Source organism: Anopheles cruzii, chromosome 3, assembly GCF_943734635.1.
Source record: "Anopheles cruzii chromosome 3, idAnoCruzAS_RS32_06, whole genome shotgun sequence".
Lineage (NCBI taxonomy): Eukaryota > Metazoa > Arthropoda > Insecta > Diptera > Culicidae > Anopheles > Anopheles cruzii.
Window position 1 is genome coordinate 17,015,106 of NC_069145.1, and position 19,411 is coordinate 17,034,516.

Sequence of the window (19,411 nt, forward strand, 5' to 3'; positions counted from 1 at the left end):
CGCGGGATAATTCTGAATTCTGCGTCCCGTTTCCCGTGAATCGCGTGAAAATCCGGGGTGAAGGATAACGAAGTGAGTAAGTGAGACACAGCGTGACGTGACGAGACCGATCACTCACCGATCATCGGTTGCACGAGGATAATAGTGATCCGTGGTGCCGCGCGCGCGTGTGTGCGTGTGTGTGGGAGTGTCCGGTGTGAAGTGAAGTCGGTTGTGATCCCCACACACTCCCACTCCTCTACATGTGGTCTCCTTCGACGATCGTGAATCCCGCGTGACGTGTTGGTGAGCGAGAATAAACAAAAAAGGAGAGCGAGCGAGACAGAGCCACCGCCACCCGCCTTTCTTGTGGCCCCGGGGTAGCGAAAGGCCGGAAAAATTTTCCTCGACAGCGTCGGCCCCCCCGATTGCGGGGCCAAAACCGGAAGCAATATTCTGGCACACAACACGCTCAGCATGTACGGCGGAGGCGTCCTGTGCCCGTCGCCCTCGACCGCGACCGGGTTCTACAACCCGCGCGGCCAGGGCTCCGAGATCGGGGCGCTCGAACTGGGCTTCCCGCGGGGGATGGCCCTGGTGCCGCCACCTCCGCACCACGGCGCCTGGCGCAGTGATCCGGCGACGCTCGGCGGAACCCACCTGCCGGTGTCGAGCGGTGCCGCCGCCGCAGCGGCCGCTGCCGCCGCCGCCGGATCGGCCACCGGTGACGACATTACCACCCTCGGCCCGTCCGTCATGCAGACGTCCTCCTCATCGTCCTCGTCCGGTGGGGCGACGGCCCAGGACAAGAAGGACTTCCTGTCTTCGGCGTCCAGCGGACCGGCCGGAATCGGCCAGCACCCGGGTGGGTTGGGTGGTGTGGGCGCGAATAGTGCGATCGAGAAGAAGGAGTTCCTGTCGCTACAGCAGAGCACCACGCCCGGCTCGCAGAACAGCATGGCCTCGCAGAACGGCAGCCAGCAGGACCTGAAGGCGCAGAACATCGAGTGTGTGGTGTGCGGCGACAAGAGCTCCGGCAAGCACTACGGACAGTTCACCTGCGAAGGTAAGATCCTGCCCGTCGGACTAAGCACGTGTACGGGAAATTGAGTGATCATTTTGAGAGTTTGAGTTCGGAAAAACGGAAGAGTGAAGCAAACTGTTCCGCCGCCTAAGACGGCCGTAAAGAGGTTCAAACTCCCGCCCGGGGGAAACCGTTTATGGTGTATCGGTGGCTTCGGGTTCCGCCGCAAGATCCACAATTAATCATAAGAAATAAGCATAAAAAGCATAATCACTCATGCAAAACCCGGACCCGGAAGGAACCGCCAGAGTCGGAGGCCGCAACCCGCCTCCGACGATTCTAATGGGGGATTTATGGGATTTTTTCTGCCCCGCAAGACGCCGGAACCTTAGGGGCGGCGGCCGAACAGGTTCAGGAGGCGATAGCTTCCGCCGTATAGTAAACGACAACATAATCATAAAGCAATTGACTTCTTACATCGGCGCGCACTTTCGGCGGTCCCCTCGTTCCCGGAGAACGATTTTCTTGCCACTTTCGTCCCCCTTTCGAAAGCAATCTCCGGGCTGCTGCGGCCCCGTCTTATGCTCTGCTTGGTTGTTGTGATTTTATTTAAAAGGATCGTTGCGTTTTATGTCGCTTTTTTGCGCTCATGTCCTGCAGCTTCGTGTGTCGTCTTCGAGGATCCCGCCGCTCGGTTGGTTGGGTGATCGTCGCAATGTTCGCTGTGGAAGACGAAGCAGCTCGAAACGCCGTCGCCGTCCGTCGGCTCGCCTTTATTGATGGCAATCCATTTGTCAGCCAACCATATGGGGTGGTGTTATGGGAGCGAAAGTGACTTCTTGCCGAACTGTGCGTAAGTGTGTGTGTTCCTCCTTCGGCCCGGGCCCGGAAGAGTCACATAAAAACTCCCCACGGCTGCGTGTGCGTGTTGGGGAACGATAATCCCGTTTTCCCGACAATGTTGGGCGGCGCTCCCGGTGAAATATGGATATGCAAATCAATCGGCCTTGGACCTGGAGCGTCCGGACGGCCCATCCTTGAACGGCACTCGGCATCCTTCGGGGCTTCGTCGTCGTCGTGGTCGTCGTCGGGCGGAAGGATGCATTTCCGGAAGGATAATTTTCCGCCTCAGTTGATTGATATCGGTGCTTTTAATCAAAGTCCTCCTGGACTGGCCCCGGGGCGGATTTGTGTCGGAAGCCCCGAACACAGGAGCAGAGCACAGAATCTTACATAATTAGATGGCTTATGTAAGCCGGTCGCTGGGGGAGGCTGGGTGGGATTGGGAACGCCTTGATGTCGGGCGAACGCGTAACAACTGGCGGATTACACGACTCTCGGAGCATTGTTGACCCGTGTTTCGGGTGCAATGGGTAGAAGGATTGAAGCAACATTTGTCGAAAGGGGACACGCAGCGCGGAGTATGTGTTTTGGTTAATGTGAAATGTATAATCCGTTCGCTACACAATCAGCATAATACGACAATCGTATTGTGCGCATTCAGAGATCATTGTGAACGGTTGCGGTTTTGGATAATGGCTGTTTATATGGTGGTTATCGGTACATCAAGCTAAGCGATCTTAACCCAAAAGGTTTCTTTTGCCTCAAAAAGTATCAACAACAACAAACCTGTTGTGGCTCGTCCGTAGATCATCCCTCTCCGGTAGCACCGATTAATCGGTTTCTAAGCGAAAGACGTTAATTCGAACCCTGACAGTGCCATTATCTTGAGTGCAAAACTTTAAGTTGGCGCTTAATACGGTTTCGTCGTTCGTTCTAGTAATAATAATTCATAAATATTTAGTTACCTCAAAAGCTCATTATTTTCTTGTCTAACAACATTCAGTTTTTATAAATACGGACCGGGCGGTATTCTTGTAAGATAAAAAAAACATTCTGGTTTTGAATTTCGTTTTGTTTAATCGCTTCTGGTCTTTTAAGTTCGTTCGAGGACACATTCGTTTTAGATTTTCTTAACGCAAACTTTTGTACAAAACATCTTCAAGCATAATTTATATTTGTTGAGTTCAATGCCTACTTTGTCCGTAGGCGTTCACAGACCATCCGTCGGCGCTGCCCCGATTTATGGGTTTCGAAAACGGTAGTTCGAACTTTGACAGTTCGCCATTAACTTGAGTAAAAAACTTTAAGTTAATACGGTTTCTAATAATAATAAATAAATAAATAAATAAATAAATAAATAAATAACAGACCTTTTAAAAAAGATCAGAGCGTAAATCTAACAAACCTATACTTCAAATTCACATAAAAAATACAACAAAGTGGGAATTGTTACCCAAAGACTGTTTCACTTTAAAATTTTTGTGTTAGAAAGTGAATACTAACATTAGCCATTCATTTTAAATGTTTAAAGCTCGCAATATTCAGTCATATTGGCAACTGGCCGTAACACCAAAACACAGGAAGCACATCACAACATAGCATAGCATAGATAACAAATAACACACAAACTCCGTCTCTCTCAATATGACGAAAAAGGGAGCGAACAAACAAACGGTCGGTAAGTCTTGGACAAACTGACCAATCAATTTAAAAATTGAGAAAGTAACTCCGATTGCAAAGAACACAGAGCTAGCACAGTAAACATCACACAAAATAAAGTTCATTGGCAACTCTTTGATCGGATCTGCGAAAAAGAGTCCCAAAACTAATTATTACCGGGATTTTAATGATCGTCTCCGGTTGAGTGCAGTAATTGATGGAGATGATCAACAGATCGACCGAAGAACCTTCATCTTGCACTACACACAATGAGCCTTGTAAATGGAGGTAATGTCGGCTATAATGCTGTCGACCCTTGCCCGGCTGTAATGCGATGCTCGCCTCTTCACACCTCGCCACCACACACACACACACACACACACACACCGGGCGGAAGGAATGAAGATCTCCGATGCACTTCATCAAGCGGCGTTTAGTGCGCGCGACGGAAGTGAACCGGTTTTTGTCGGCCAGGTTCGGTGCGCTTTAGTAGCGCATTTTTTTACGGCCCAAAGCACCCCAAAGCGTCACCGATGGAAGGAAGGGAAGGAAGCCGGTATGGAAGCCGGTGTGTCAAAAAGGATCAAAAGCCCTGCCCTGCTCGGGCTCGGGAAAAAAGCCCCGGAAAGATGAGAAGACAGGGACCAGCGAAAGACCGGTAGCCGGGGCTCACGATTGATGATACGATCTTGGCCCCGCGATCCCCGGGGATCGTGTCCTTGCCGTGCGCGCGCCCGCTCCTGGATGCTGCGCCAGAGCGCCGGTCAAATGTCAAACACTGCCGAGCCGCACACACAGTCAATTAATCTGTGCCCTCGGCCCAGAACACACACACACACCGGGCCCGGGTGGCCGGAGTGAGGAAGATTTTTCAATCCGTAGTCGAGGCCGCCGCCGCCAACCCGTTTTAATAACCCGTTTTTCGCACCACGCCGAGGATTAGGCGTTGTGTGAGTAGACCGGAACCGGCTCTGACTGTTTTAGGGCGCCGCCGCCGCCGAGATTGCGTCACGTCAACCTCGTAGCCCGTTTAGTGTTTTATGATTTCCGATTCTTTTCCGTGCAGCTGAAGTGAAACTTCGGATTATGATACGTGCCCCAATCGATCGTTTATGAGCGCGATGGGACCTTCGCGAACCTGACACAACCTCAACGTAGGGGAGTCCATCACCCCGCCCCGGGTGACCTCCTCACTCCCGGAGGCCGTCGCGGGTCAATTGCGTATTTGTGTGGTGTGGCAGATTTCAGACGTTCGCGTGGCGTTCCTTTTTCGGCCCCCTCCACTGATGAGGTTTCCTTTCGCGGACTCGAGACTCCGGACCGATCGGTGCGCGCGTGTGTGTGTGACATCCTTCAAAGTTTTTCAATCTTTTAATAATATTGGACTTCGATGCGTGGAGCACATTCATTATCAGCACGGAACCCGAGATTAGTCGACTCACCCAGAGATGGAGCAAAAACTTCGCGAAAATAAGTAAATTCAAGACTCTGCTTTTTTTATTTGGTTCGGTCCATCCGCCAAGCGCCAGAGCCTGTATCGGCGGCCACATTATCGCCGGCCGCCATCGAGGAACGGCGGACGGCAAAGTCCATCCGCGCCCAGAATCCTTTCCGAACCATCGCTGTCACTGATAACGTATCGGCCAATATATTCGTATCGGCGAGTGAGTGAGTGTCTCAATGCCAGTGTCCGTGTGTGTGTGTGTGTGAATTTATGTGATTGTTTACGCGCCACGATCTAATCAACATGGCTTCCAACGGTGCACGACGGAACAGGACCTCCGCCGTGGACCTCACTTCGACAGTGGCCGATAAGCCCGGCAAGGAATCGCGCGGCAAATGGCGGTTCGATTGTTTTTTTTCTGGTTGTTGTTTCTTTTTTGATCGCTTCGCTATTATCAGCTCTGTAGTGAACTGTGGTGTGCTGTTTCGGGCCGTGAGGCGATGTTATTTCCCCCCGGCCACAAGCCAGCCAGGAAGCCAGGACAAGTTAATCGTGTAGTGAGCCAGAGTGAGAGAGTGAATCCGGGGTGCCAGTGACACAATTGCTGTGCTGTGAACGGTGAGTGCGTGACACGATTCCGAGGTGCCGACGGTTCGTTTTTGTCACTCTCTCGTGGCGTGGCTCGTGCGTTGGTGTGGCCAATTATTGCGATCAGCTGAGCACGGCCCAGGATGGCACAGTTTTTGTGGCCTTTTCGTTTACGGTCCGCTCGGTGGTCCGCTACTTGCAGGGCGTAGCATATCGCTATGCTGCACGGGCGATGATTATGATCGTTGCAAGGTGCACCCACCCGAAGTTACCGGCCGGAACAGTAGCCCCACACACACAAGTGGTTCAAGTTCATGGCGATGAAGGCAAACGCCGATTGCGCCGTGTGCGCTGTGACGCAACCGGACGCGGCCAACGAACCCGCTGCCGGGCTGGCCGCGAGAGGCAGGGGACTAGAAAATTTATGCCAAACATGTCGGTGGGGTGGTAATGAGACCCGGCCTTCGGGGGGAAGCAAAAGATTCTCTTCCGGTCTTTCCGATCGGCCTTTTTTTTTGCTTCTCCGCCTTTAGAGTTTAGAGGAGTCCCGTCGGAACCTCAAACTGTGTCGTTATCTCCCGGCGGCAGCGGCGGCCTCCGTCGGGTGGTGCATCGATGCACTCACTCTCGGGGTGCGCTCGCTGCTGGATTTATTAAAACAGAAATTAATTATAATTAAGTCATTTCGCCGCCATCATCATCATCATCATTCGGCGCCATAAAGCACGCCTTTTCGCAACGCTGGCCTCGGTGTGGAATCGGAGCGGCCAATTAAGGTCTTAGCGCTAACGGTGGATACGTTTGCATGCAAGAGCAGCGCCTAACCGCTTAGATAACTCGCCGATCTGATAGACGGATCCAGGAGATACGGATTAAGGTTGCGAAGAGTTGGCGAAGGTGCGACTAATTAGCCGCCTTCCGGGTCCGTGTAGCTTCCACATTTGGCAAGCGCCTCCAGAAACCCGCAAACAGTGGCCGAAACTCCTTCGGCCGCACACGATTCCTGGTGACCAACTCCTTCTTTGCATCTTTCCGCAGCTATCGAGAGCGGTCCCCGGTGCATCCTCCGCAGTGCGATCCAATTAAGCGCAACACAACCGCAAGCGGCAGCGGCAGCATAATTCGTCACGATTCGTCACCAAATGCGCGTAATGCGCGAGGGTGGCGCACATTTCGCTATCGCCTAATGGGGACTGATTGGCCCCGAGGATTGGCCCCGGCTCGGAATCGGTATTGTTCCGAGCGCGCCCTCTCGGTCGGGTTTCGCCGACCCGAAGGACTGTGAACTACCGGGTGGGGAGGATCCTTGTAAGGAAGTGGTACGGCACCGTGGAGACAATCCTGCGGGGCATTTTCGGGAGACGGTTTTTATGAACCATTAACCCGGAATCGGCCGCCCAGGGAGGGTGTCGGTCGGATGGCGGCCACGCGGCTCACGACCTCGATCGATTCGATTTTAATCCAGTTGGATTAAGCTGTGGGATAGTTTGCTTCCCCCACCGGCCCCCCGGATCAGCCCAACCCAGATTGTGGTGTGCGATATCGGCGGCGACCCCAAAGAAGAAGCGGCCGAAGAAGAAGATCCGGATCCGAGACGGATCCGGGAAGATCTCGGGCGCGAGGTGAAGTGAGCAAAAATCGTGACCTACTCGTGCCCGCGATCAACTAACCCCCGCGCCCCACGTGACCCCGACGCGACGCGAGGGTGGGGTCCCGGTGAGGTGACCTCTCTTCCGTTCGGGGCCGCCTGCCAGCCCAATCCCGATTCCCAATAGTGCATTGTTTCGCGCTTGTATGCGCTGCTATTTAGCCTTTTTGCTGAACCTTTCTCGGCTCTCTCTCTCTCTCTCTCTCTCTCTCTCTCTTCGTCGTGTTATCTTCCTGTCACACACACACACGGATTGAGCGAGAAAATGCGGAAACCACCCGCCGATGGGGCGTGCGATGGGCGATCAATCGATCGATACTTTCCCGGCCGCGATCAGCGACCGATCGATCGCCATCCACTTCAGCACCAGCCCCATCACGGGCCGGCGGTCCCTTCCTTCCTTTCGTCGCTTATTAATAATAATCCGCGAGCCCTCCCGTCTCGCTCGCACGCGCCTTTAGAGCGCAAACGCATACGAACGCCCGGCCGGGACCCGCGACGCACCGCCCGATTACTTGCGGATGAAGCGGATGATGATGATGATGAAAACGATCAATATAATCGTTTACCATTGGCATCGCCATCACCATCATCATCATCATCATTATTATTGTTGTCATCACCAGCACCATCCAGTCGGCCAGCAGCGCGCCCTCTGCCTCGTGATTTTGTGACTAATTATGGTGATCGTTCGATCATATTGGCCCGATTGGCGCGGCGCCGTTTTTGGAACGTGGGCAACGTTTAAAAGGGCTGACATTCGATTTCCCCGTCCATCGCCGGCGTTTTTGGGGTGGACAGGAAATGCCATCGGGCGAAACTGGGTTCAGGAACAAACAAAATATGTTTGTGCGTGGCCAGCAAAAATGCCATCACTAATTTGCATCCAGCCGGCAATCGGTCTCTTGGCCCGATGCTAAATTGATTTTAATTAACTGACCGCTTGGCGGACTCAAGGAGCTCTTGCCGCCCTTAACCTCGATGGGGACGATCGAAACGACCGAGCAGTCGACGACGATCAGCACTTGACGCGGATGTCTTGGGTTTCGCGATGTCTTCTTTAACTCGCTCTGGGCCCCGAGGTCCCGGTGCCAATAATCTCCCGCCGCCGATCGTCAAGATTGTGTGGGGTGAACGAGCGTGATTAGCGAACGGGACACACTTACGGGCGGGCCCTCTAGCTGTAAAAAGAGCGCCCCCCAACCCCGTCAAGAGTGATGTCGAACCCATCGATAGTGACACCGCAACAACGCACGTGTCCACTTCGGAAAGCACGACCCACCGAGCGAGCCGGACCGGGTCCTGTGTTTGTATTTTGGGCAATTTGCGTGTAATGACACTTTAACCTTTTAGCCCCCGAGGCGAGTGTAAATAGAGTTGTTGTCGGTTCGGATACACACCAGCGGGGTTCGTGGAAAAAACTTAGCGCAAAAAACTGCCCGTCCTGGCAACACTGTTCCTGGCGTCGGTGATTTACGTGACACCCGGGTGGGCGATTTTCGCCGGCCGGGCCGCCGTAAAAGTTAATGAAAAACGTTCCCCCCACCCCGCCGCCGAACGGCCTCGGATCATTACCGTGGTGGCCGACGGGACGGGCACTCCGTGTGTGCCGCGAGAGGCTTAATTTCTGCGGGGCCCTGCGCTTTGCTGGGATCGATAAATTTCAGGCGGGCGAAAACAAAAACCCAGCGAAAATCCGAGCCCTTCCGATGGGTGGAGCCCTCTGGAGCTGGACTTGGACTGGCCTGAAGGGCAAATGTTTACTTTGGAACAGTCCTGCCGGAGGGAGATGCTGGGGGCCAGCCCGCAAACAATCGGATCGGAGCCCGACGGAGGTGGCAGTGATTTATTAACAATGAGCGCCCCAGCAGCACACTCGGCGGCGGTCGCGGTGATGATATTGTTTTATTAGTCAGCGAGTCAGCGAAGATCGACGGCGTACGAAAGTGAACGATAACTTCTTCCTCTCCACTGGATACCGGAGGACCGCCGGAAGAATCGATCTTGAAGCCGCACTCAGTGGGACGTGGAACATCATAGACGCGGACACAAAGTTGTCCCTACTCAAGAGACTCTGAATTGGGGGACGCCCTATTTAGGTGTCTTTTTATGTTGCTAGAAAGACCCATAAGTAATGTAATTTTCTTTCAAATTAATCTTAAGACAACAATTACCAGACCCAAACCCCGAGACCCGTTCTAATCGCCGGCGAAGCCATCGCCGGCGAAGCCATCGCCGGCGAAGCCATCGCCGGCGAAGCCATCGTACATCCGTCGCTTGTAGAGTCCCCGGTTAAAGGGCATCCTGCAAGCCAGCGCACAATCCCAAGCGCCGGCCGAGCGTAGTTCGATAATTATCGCTAGGTTTTGTGTGCAATTGTAACTGCTACAACTTCCAGCTATCCAACATGACACTCGATCCCCGCCCGTCCGTCCGTCCGCCCGGTGCAACCGGAACGACCGGAGCCGAGGGAAGCCTGGGAACTGATTGCACGCCACCGGCTTGTAGGAGGCCGTCGCGCGCGCGCATCGTGGATTTCCTTCCCTTTTTAATTCCCCTTTCGCAGCCGACAATCGATTTTAATTCAATATTATTTCGCATGGCTCCGCGTGAGGATGTTTCGGGCTGCCAGACCCGACCAGACCGAGTAGCCTCTGGCCAGCGGTCGCAGCCGCAAGGCGGTCAACCGGACCGGTCTCCCGCCGTTGCCGTTGCGCGAAGATAATAGTGGCCCGGTAAGTCACCGGCACTCACCGGGCACACCGCACCGGTGCCTGCTACCTTCCCATCTCTGTCTCTCTCTCACGATGGGATTTTAGGAGGTTGTGCGGGGGTGGGGGGCCCGGTCAACCACCCCCGGATTAAAGAGGCTTCTTCTCTGACCAACCAACCGGTCTCTCGGAGGGAAGGAGTTCCTGCAGTTCGCAGGAAATAAACTCATAAGTACCCCGGCAAGTCGTGATCTTATTCTTTATGCGCGGCACCGCGGCAGCAGCAGAAAGGAGACGCTCTGAAAGAGAGAGAGAAAGAAAGAAAGAGAGATGGCATAAGTGGATGGCACGCGGAAAATCGATCGGGCGTCTGTGTCGCATGGTTTAGGCAGAAGGCTCACTACCACCACCGGCCCCAGGGCCCCAGGGACCCCCTCTAGGTAACGGTTTAATTATGCTTTAACTGCAAAACGATAATAGGGTTAATGAAATGATTTGGTGCGCCGTGTGCCGTGATCGGTGATCCCAAAACGAGACGATGGCCCGGCCCGGCCGGTGGGAATGGGAATCGATCGAGCCCGCGATCACGGGGCGAGGAGGACGACCCGGGACGGAATATGCTCACACAACGCTCGTTCGCAAGCAGAACATTCACATTTTATGCTCCTTCGTTCGCGGGCGCGCGCGCGCGCGCCCAGACTCTTATCGTGGCGCATCGATCAGCGAGAAAAATAATTTATTATTTCATATGCCCTCCGATTTTATTAACTGCCGCACGACCGACCGAGAGAGTGGGCAAGGGGCTGCTCGGTTCGGCAAGAGGCAGCAGCGGCGATCGGCGTGCGGTCGGATCGGATCGCGAGCGGACGGCGCGAAGCGATCGACCTTGGTGTTTGCTTTGGCGAAGCGAGCCAAACCGGCCAGTGATCGATCGTTCGCTGACGTACCAACCCCCTGACACCGTCCCCTCCCCCCCGGCATCAGCCGATCGGAGTCGGGTGCGATGAGTAGAAAATTGTAAGACCCAGGCGAAAGCTTTCTTCCTTCACGTGGCGCAGGATCGTCGATCGCGGTTGGTGATTCGCGGGACCCAAAAACCAAGTGGTTGGTGGTATTGTCAATTGTTTCTCCATGAGTAACTGACCGAACGACCCCTTCCGGACACAGCATTGTCGCGCCAAGTGTGGTGCTGCACCATCGCGTGTGTGTGTGTCTAAATTTTGGTTTGCTGATTTTTAATCAAATGCAATTCAATTAAAGACCGGCTTGACCGCCGTGTCCGAAAAGGCGTCAATCCGATGCGCAGCCGTCCGGTCCCCGGGAATGCAAATTTATGCAAAATTAGCCCCCCTGTTAAACATGCTCGCCGGCCTTATGTTGCTGCGGCGGCGGCCGCCGTGGTTTGATATCGATATCCGTGTTCCGGGGCCGGCGCGACGGAGCGCAAAAAAAACCCACTCTGGTCAACCAAAGCCCCCGAGGTGGCCAAATTTTCCAACTGACAACTCATTCATGTTCTATCTCCACCCCCGGCCGTTCTGTCCACCCGGCTAGACCCGGAGGGGCCCTAGTTACAGCATGTGACCGTGCGCATAGTTTATGAATAATGTATTCATACATCAGCAGGCCTGTGTGTGCAAGCTCCCCCCCGGGTGGCCGAACCCTTTTGTGCGCCTTTTGCATACATTGACAACCCCCAGCGAGAGAGGAAGGCAGACTGTAGGGAATGGGTGTTCCAAGCGCGGACATCTTCGGGCGACCGAGGTTTCAGGATCCGCCCGGGATCCGCCACCGCCACCGGCACCGCAAACTGTCACGTTTTCGGTTCCGGATGCAGAACCGAACCCCACGTGGGGCGGGTGGCGTGCCCCCCGGGGGTCGGGTGTGGTTCATAATCAATTATCTTCCAACGAACCACAAAATTATCTCGTTATGCATCCGGCACCGCCCTAAGGACATCCCGGCCGGCCGGACCGGCCCAGCCCGGCGTGACTAGGCTGCTCGGTCGGCCGATCCATCGTTTACCATCGGTGACCGGCGGGGCCGGCAGGAGATTTCACTTACGCCGGATTCTAGATAAATAGGTGTATCATCGGATTTTTTAATTTAATTATCCGATTCCGAACGGGTCCACCGTTGCCGCCGGCGACATGATGGATGGTGCAGCATTAAAAACCCATACCCGTGTCTGTTGAGGTTGGTCCACATATTTTGCCGTTTCCGAATTCTCGACCGTTTTGCGCCGGTTTCTTTCGTTTCTTCGCCCTTTAATGCCGAACGACCGACCGAGCGTGGCCGGAGTAGTGCCTCGGTTCCGCTTTAATTAGCCTCGGGGAGTTAACGCCCGCCCGCGATCGTGTTATCTGCGGACCGCGAGCAGCAAACGGAGCGTAGCAGCAGCAGTACGGGGTACGTGCCCGGGGTTGTTGTGATTGGAAACTAAGGCTCGCAATGTGATAGGCCCGGTTATGCTAGTTCCCGAAAAGGATGAGGAGCCGAAGGATTTAGAATCGATCGCGAGTAGACCGTGATCCGACCTGAAGTTCCAATATCGAGCTCATTTGCAGATGCGGATTGGACGCATCGCTGATCCGACGAACCGCGCACTATCAACCACCATTGATTAGCCGCTGGAAGAAGGCTGTCCGGTGGTAATGTGCTACAAATTGGGCGATAATCCTAAATGAAGCAATTTCCTCCCCCCGGTGGCCGGTATACGCTCCACTGACCAAGGTGCATTACGCGCACCGAACCCACTCGGTACTCTAATTAGCGGACGAAACAAGCGCAACAATCGCGCAACGCCTTCGGGCGCATCCTACTCTGGTCCGGTGCCGCCCCGGCCCCGGCCGTTCCGATGGTAATGAGATAAATAATGAGAAACTTTATTGCTCTGCTCGCCCGGTAAGTCTGGGCGACGCCCGCCGACGTCTTTCTGTTACACAATTTGGCGTCGCTTCATAATTTCTTCATCACCGCGTTTCGATTGCTCGGGTTTTTTTTAATTTGAATTCTTGGGGTCCGGTAAATCACCGAGCCGCGTATCCCGACCATCAGGACCTCCGGCAGAGGGACCTAATTGACCCGGCCGGCCGGCCAGCCGGTTAGGTTCAGTAATGAAGTGACCCCCGCCGCCGAAGTGCGGACATCGGGTTCGGGAGTATCTACCGGTCCGGCCGAGGCCGAGGACTACCGGGTATCGGTTGCCGCCGCCACAGCCGGCGTAATCATCTCGCCCCGGGCCGCGCAAGTGTCGGCATCAGTCTTCATCATCATTACTGACACACATATTACTATGATTATGCAGATTATTTTCGCCGATCGCAGGGCAGCCACACGTGAGAGTTCCGCCGGCGGGGATCGGCCAAGGATACACATCTCACAAATTTACAGCTCTTTGCTGCGGTGCGCTCGGCCGCCGGTTCCAGATGTCTGGGATCACTCAGCCGAAAGGAGCCCGCACCGATCGGTCGGTCGGTAAAGCCATAATCGTCTGTGGTCGCGCCGGCTACCCGTGGGTCCGTCCCGGCGGTTGCAGTTTCACGTTCGTCGTTCTTTAATTTACATAAAGAAAAACGAATTCCGTTAATATCCCATTACGCGGCGGCGTGTTTATGCGGCATGCTTCGGGTTTATTGTTTTTCGCGGACCCGCCATGGACTCAGGGCCGCGCAGTTGAGGTATGATTTATGGCCAACAGCTTCTTGTGGAGCCCTGCACCCGAACAAAGCTCCTCCTGGGCCCTGTGCAGATCCGAATCCACACTCTCCGTCGTGGAATCTAACTCCGCGGATGTTAGCCACAGTGAGTTGTTATAACTCAATTTATCACCCATTAGACGCCGGCAGAGAGATAGGGAGCCACCTTGAAGTATCGTGGCCGGTGGCCCACCAGAAGCCGGAGCACCCAAACCGGACCGAATCGAAAACAATTGTCTTGCGGCGCGTTTTTGCGGTCGCAACTTCGTGCGGCGATTTTACGACGACGACGAACGGACCCCAAGACACCCGGTGTCAATTGGACACGGATGTCCCAATCGGCAGCCACGTCCAGACCACCGGAACAGAAATTTATGGCCTACCCCGCGACTCGTCTGTGCGGGGACCGCAAATCAATCCCGTGCACCGTGGCGTGGAGGGCACGGCGATGCAATTCCCGTCCGCCACCAACATCGGGGCGATCTAAAAGGAGAAAAAGAACCGGGCATGAGTCTTCCACTGTCCTGCGGTGCGGTGGTCCTTACAAGGCCAACCAACCGTTCTAACTTACCGTCGTCCACGGAACCGGACCGACCGAGCCGTGTGATGGATTTTATGCAAATCCCAACAAAGGCCACCTGCCTTGCGGGGACAGGCGCATGCCTTGGACGTGCCGAATGAATTTTCCGACACGGTGACCACCGAGAAACTGCAAGAGCAACTTTCCGTTGCATCCAAAGGACACCCGGACCCGGGTTGTGCGTGAAACTTACCGCCGACACCACCACCAACCTGACGCACGTTCGAAGTTTGAAAAGAGAGAAACGATGAAATATCCTGTCTATCCGGCAACGTTGCACTCTTGGGCATGCAATTCCCTGGTCCTTCCGTTTGGTTTTTTGATGCGAGATGGCGTAAGAAAGGCGACCTAGAAGAGGCCACGCCTGGGGTCCATTTTGCTGCATCCGTGTGCGTACGTGCGTGCATTTATTCTCCCGTCAGCGGGAGCTCCTTGTTTCGGTCCTGTTCCCAACCAGAACAGGAGTTCCCGGGGCCCCGGGGCAGATTGACGTCGGAATTGTTCCTAATTAATCGAACCAATCGCCGCACAGCTCGGACGGATTGTTACATTGTTGCCCGCTGCTGTCGGGCTGCTTTCTGTCATTGTTGTCCCCGCCAATTGTTTGACAGTTTATCCGGATCGACCCTCCGGAGTGCGCGGCGGTCGGCAACGGAACAACGGAAACCGGGCGAACCACAGCGTGTGCTTTGCATTGTGCCGTGCCCGTGGCCCGGGTCGGAAAACTCGGCTGGGAAAACGTGGCTCCGATGACCTCCCGTTGGTGCGTGCCTTGGTGTGCCAAGAAAGCATAACACTGGGCTCGAGGGCGCCGCCTTAAAAAATAACAGGAAAACATAAGACCAACCATTACAAATTGCTCGCGTTCTCAACGGCAGGGGATCACGAGACGCGCCGGCGATCACCTTTGGCTTGATGAATGATTAAAACGTTTTCTTGAGCCCTCGGTGGCCGGTGGGTCCTCGATCGGGTCATTATCGGACCATAGGAAGGCCGCCTGCCGCCAAAAAGATCACTTCTGAACGCGCTCTCTCTCGCTCTAGTAGCGAGGTTTGGCTAATTACTTCGACAGCGAGGTTAAACTAATTAATCTTTGCGCGCGCGCAAAAGCTCACGAAGGTCGGGCCGCGAGGTGCCGTGATGGTTCCGCCCAGACTTTTCAGAAACGTGTCTCAACATCGATCAATCGGTCATCAGTCTAGGGCGTCCTAGGCAGGCCGAAGCAACTGTTCGATTGAAAATAGATCGACAGCGTAGAGGTCATTATGTGCGCACAAAATGAAACCCAACACTTTATTAAAATGGGCGCGTGAAGGCGCACCATGAACGATAATAATTCAAGGGCTGATAAAATTAAGCAATGCGAGGTAGAATAGGTTATTACATGTCGTTACAGACAGAATTCTGGAGCCCATAAACTAAATTTACATCTTTTCTGCGCAATGCATCTATGGCTACGTTTGTTCCATTTTTCAAAACGGTCCGAGAAGTTCTTTTTAAGAACAGCCTTCAAGACATTCCTCGTTCCGGTTCCGATCTCAATTATTCACTGTAAAGTATGATGTAGGTAATTGCGAATCTGGATCGAATTGCGCCGAAATTAGCACGAAAATATGATGTAAAAAACTTCCTCTAAAAACTACTTTAAACTTGCAAAAACTAAATTGGTTCTGCTTATTGTTTTCCCTCAGGCTGCAAATCGTTCTTCAAACGCTCGGTACGACGGAACCTCACCTACTCCTGCCGGGGCAACCGGAATTGTCCCATCGATCAGCACCACCGGAATCAGTGTCAGTTTTGCCGTCTACGAAAGTGCCTCAAGATGGGAATGCGACGTGAAGGTAAGTGCTTCTGCGCGTCTTTTTATATCCGCCGGCTCGCCACAGCGCATGTCGCTATCGTGGGCCCTAAAAATAGATTCGCGGCACTGTCGGATCTGTGTCCTTCAGATGGTTCTTCTGATGAGAAGCCTAAAAGCTGCCGTTCGGCGCCTTAGAGGCACCGGCGCTGACACTTCAAGGTGTAAATAAGCGCGTACTAAATAGAGGAGCTGGCATCGTTTCGCGGATGAAGCATAAATCACAAATTTCGTCACCGAACGCCCGAGGCATCTTGGCCGGCTGGCTGATCTGAGAACTTGCTTAATTAGTCTCCTATGCCCGGGCTGTTCCCTGGCCGTCCCTTTGTTGTCCTTTTCGAGCTCGTCACAGGGGAGAGCTTTTCTTCGGTTCTCCCGAGGCGTTTCCGCACCGAAGATTGAACCCTTTCCTTATTTGCGTGTGCGCTCGCGTTAAGTAATTATTGCATGGGTTTGCGCTTTTCTCAAGATCGGAACGTGAACGACAGGCACAATAATATCGTTTCGCGACCACCTCCGGGGGGGTGCCATTCTTCCCTACCCCGAGGAGGATGTCCTGTGGCGCGTGTGCCAGCAGTGGGCATAAACGAGCGCATAAGAATGCGATTGTTCACCGCGTGCAAGCGCTCCGATCGGGCCAGGGACATTCTATGGGAAAACTGGAAACAGTATCGATGCTCGATCGCATTTTGATACACTTTTTAATATGGTGCAACACATTAGTGTGAGGTCTTAGTTCTTGGGTACCCTATTCTTATGCTGCGCCCTTCTTGCGACCGTTGTTTCTTGGAGTGTGCGATTGTTTTCGTCTGACCCCGTGATTGTGAGAGCCAAAAATGGTTTAAAACATTGTTGACTTTCGATGGGCGCCTCCGAGGGCAGTCCACGATTGTTGAACGGTTTGACATCAGCCATCGTCAACAGCCATTAGCGTTGAACCGTGCGAACCCGTGAAGGACATCACCCGCTGACTGTTCCGGCACCCGGATCGGGTCGAGGACTATTCTCACAACGCGGCACGTTTGCGTGTCGAATGGAAAGTGCTTGTCAAGAGGCGACCATCAAGAAACGACGCACGAAAGCCTCACCAACCGTTGTTGGGCGGTGCCAGGACTTGGGGTCGGGAAGTGTAAAAAACGGTCAATGATTTATGAATTCGTTATGATTTTTAATATTTAAAACAAATATACGCTAACGGGACGGGCGCTCGGACCGGGTCCCGGGGTCTTCAAATCGTGGCGACGACGACGCACTAAAAAGGGTTCCTATCCCTTTCTTTAGTCCTCCACGGAGGACGATTATTGGTTTTAGGCAGTCGCGGCCGAATTGCGAAAGTTTTCTGGACTCCGGACATTAGACCGCCGGTGCACCGTCATTCTCTTCCGATTCCGGCACGGAGATTAATAGCTTCGCCCGTTTGTGCGCCTTTGGGAAGAAGAAACAAAAATAGGCACAATTCCTCAGGGAAAAAAACGTAATCATAATAAAGGCCTGAGACCCGCATCGAAAAGGATGACCACCGGTCATTAATCCGCTCCGAAAACTGGGAGACCCGCGTTCCGCGGACGGAGCCCATCTTGGGAACCGGTTTTTCCGCCGTCCAGTTTCCCGAAAGGATTTCCTTGATGGATGGTCAGCTCTCGCGTCGCTGGGAAACGGGCGCAATTTGAAACCGGACCGGAGCTCGGGGTCAGAACCGCCCGTCACCGTTGGTCAAGATGGGCAAGGATCTGGAGGATAGCAAGCTGACCGTTGGAATAAATTAAAAGCCACCGAAGACGAGGTAGCTGGGTATGTGAAACAACTGGGGACGCCCGGGATGCATTGCGCAAGGACATCGTCATCGCACAGAGCGGATACGGCGGCATCATCTCCCCGTACGAATGAGGCACCCTTTCAAGACGGTCGAGGACATTCGACCACCGAGAACAACGGGATTTGGTGTGAGGATTACGGGTTTAGAAGTTTTGTTTCCTACGACTACGGACGTCAGACTCACTCATCCCGGGGTGGCGTCTGACGACTGACCACAATTTGACAGATGACCGACGAAGGTGAAAGCGACCGATCCGACCGGCGTTGGCACACGGTTCAAGGAAGGCAGGGAAGATCATCGACTCCTAGATAGTGGCCTCTCTAATTAGCGTCTTCTCGCGGGTTGGTTCCGAGCCGAGTCAAATTTATGCCCCACGCCACGCCACGGTGAGCCTTTTCACACGCCCGTGAACCCATTCCGCGCAGGTTTATTGAATGCATCGCGCACCAACCGATCCGCCGATTGCTTCCCTGCCATGTTTTTTGCTTGCTCCTCATTCTCGTCCGCAAATTGATGATTATATTGTTAACAACTATTGGCAACAATCGAGCCACACTTGCCGGCGAAGGCCAGCGAAGGCGAGCGGCATCACTGCATCATCGCTTGTAATCGACGGAATATGAACATGATCGAAAAAAAGACCAACGCAAAGCGAGGAAACTGCAATCGAGTTCCACAAGTGGGCCACCGGTGGGTGGAAAGCAACATAAAACATAATCATAAAATAACACTCTGGCGAGCGCGAGCGCGACACGACATCCACGGGTCGCGGCGGCGGCAACAAGGTCCACACCGGCGGACACATATTCTTACACCGTACCACCTTCTTCTCGCAGCTGCTCCAGATTGTCGAGGACGCAGCGGAACGAAAGGTGGGGTTCCCCGTGTGTGTGTGTCGGAACAATCATCCCGCGGTGTGTGGGTGGTGTGGCCAATAACGACGACGACGACGATGATGATGAGCGCGCAGCATGATTATGATGTTGTTTGGGGCTCGTTCGATCATGTTTTTGCGCGCGAAAGAGAGAGAGAGGGAGAGAGAGAGAGAGATGGTTCGTTGTGCAGAGGAAAGTGCGTACCGAGTTCCTGGCTTGGTCGGCTTATCTCCTGAAGCGAATCACCTGAGGAGAACTCAGGAGACTTTTCGGTACTTCTTACTTCATTAGGTCTGAAAGACATTCCGCGGGCTTGGGCTGAGATGGGCGAAGGTACTTGAAGACAAGCGCTTGGGTAGGTCGAGTTGAACACGGTTGTCTCTTGAAGTGCCCGATTATGTCCGTGCCCATCGGAGAATAGAACAATAGAAAGCCACATCTACTCGAATCGATCTTGGATCGTCGGAATCGATAAGCTCTCGCTCTCTAGGCCGATCCGCGGCCACGGCGATCCAGGGACCTTCTCGCAGGACAAAAGCCTTGCCCTGACTTCCCTACCGCAGGCCCCGGAGACAACACCGGGGGCCACAATCGGGTCCTGCTAGTCCGAACAATCTCCGAAGAGGTTCCGATTTCCGCGTCCCAGCTGGGAAGTGGTCGCTATTCCTTGAGGATCTCCCCCTGGGGT

General features: G+C 54.0%; 1 protein-coding gene across 2 annotated transcripts in view; it reads left to right on the forward strand.

Moving 5' to 3' along the window:
• The first annotated feature begins 299 nt into the window (after nucleotides 1-299).
• Nucleotides 300-19,411, forward strand: part of LOC128274092 (nuclear receptor subfamily 2 group F member 1-B) — a 66,431-nt gene continuing 47,319 nt past the window's right edge. For both annotated transcript variants that reach the window (XM_053012178.1, XM_053012177.1), the window contains exons 1-2: nucleotides 300-1,045; nucleotides 15,866-16,015. In XM_053012178.1, coding sequence (XP_052868138.1) covers nucleotides 457-1,045; nucleotides 15,866-16,015 — 739 coding nt within the window. In that variant the 5' untranslated portion in view covers nucleotides 300-456. The remainder of the gene's footprint in view (nucleotides 1,046-15,865; nucleotides 16,016-19,411) is intronic.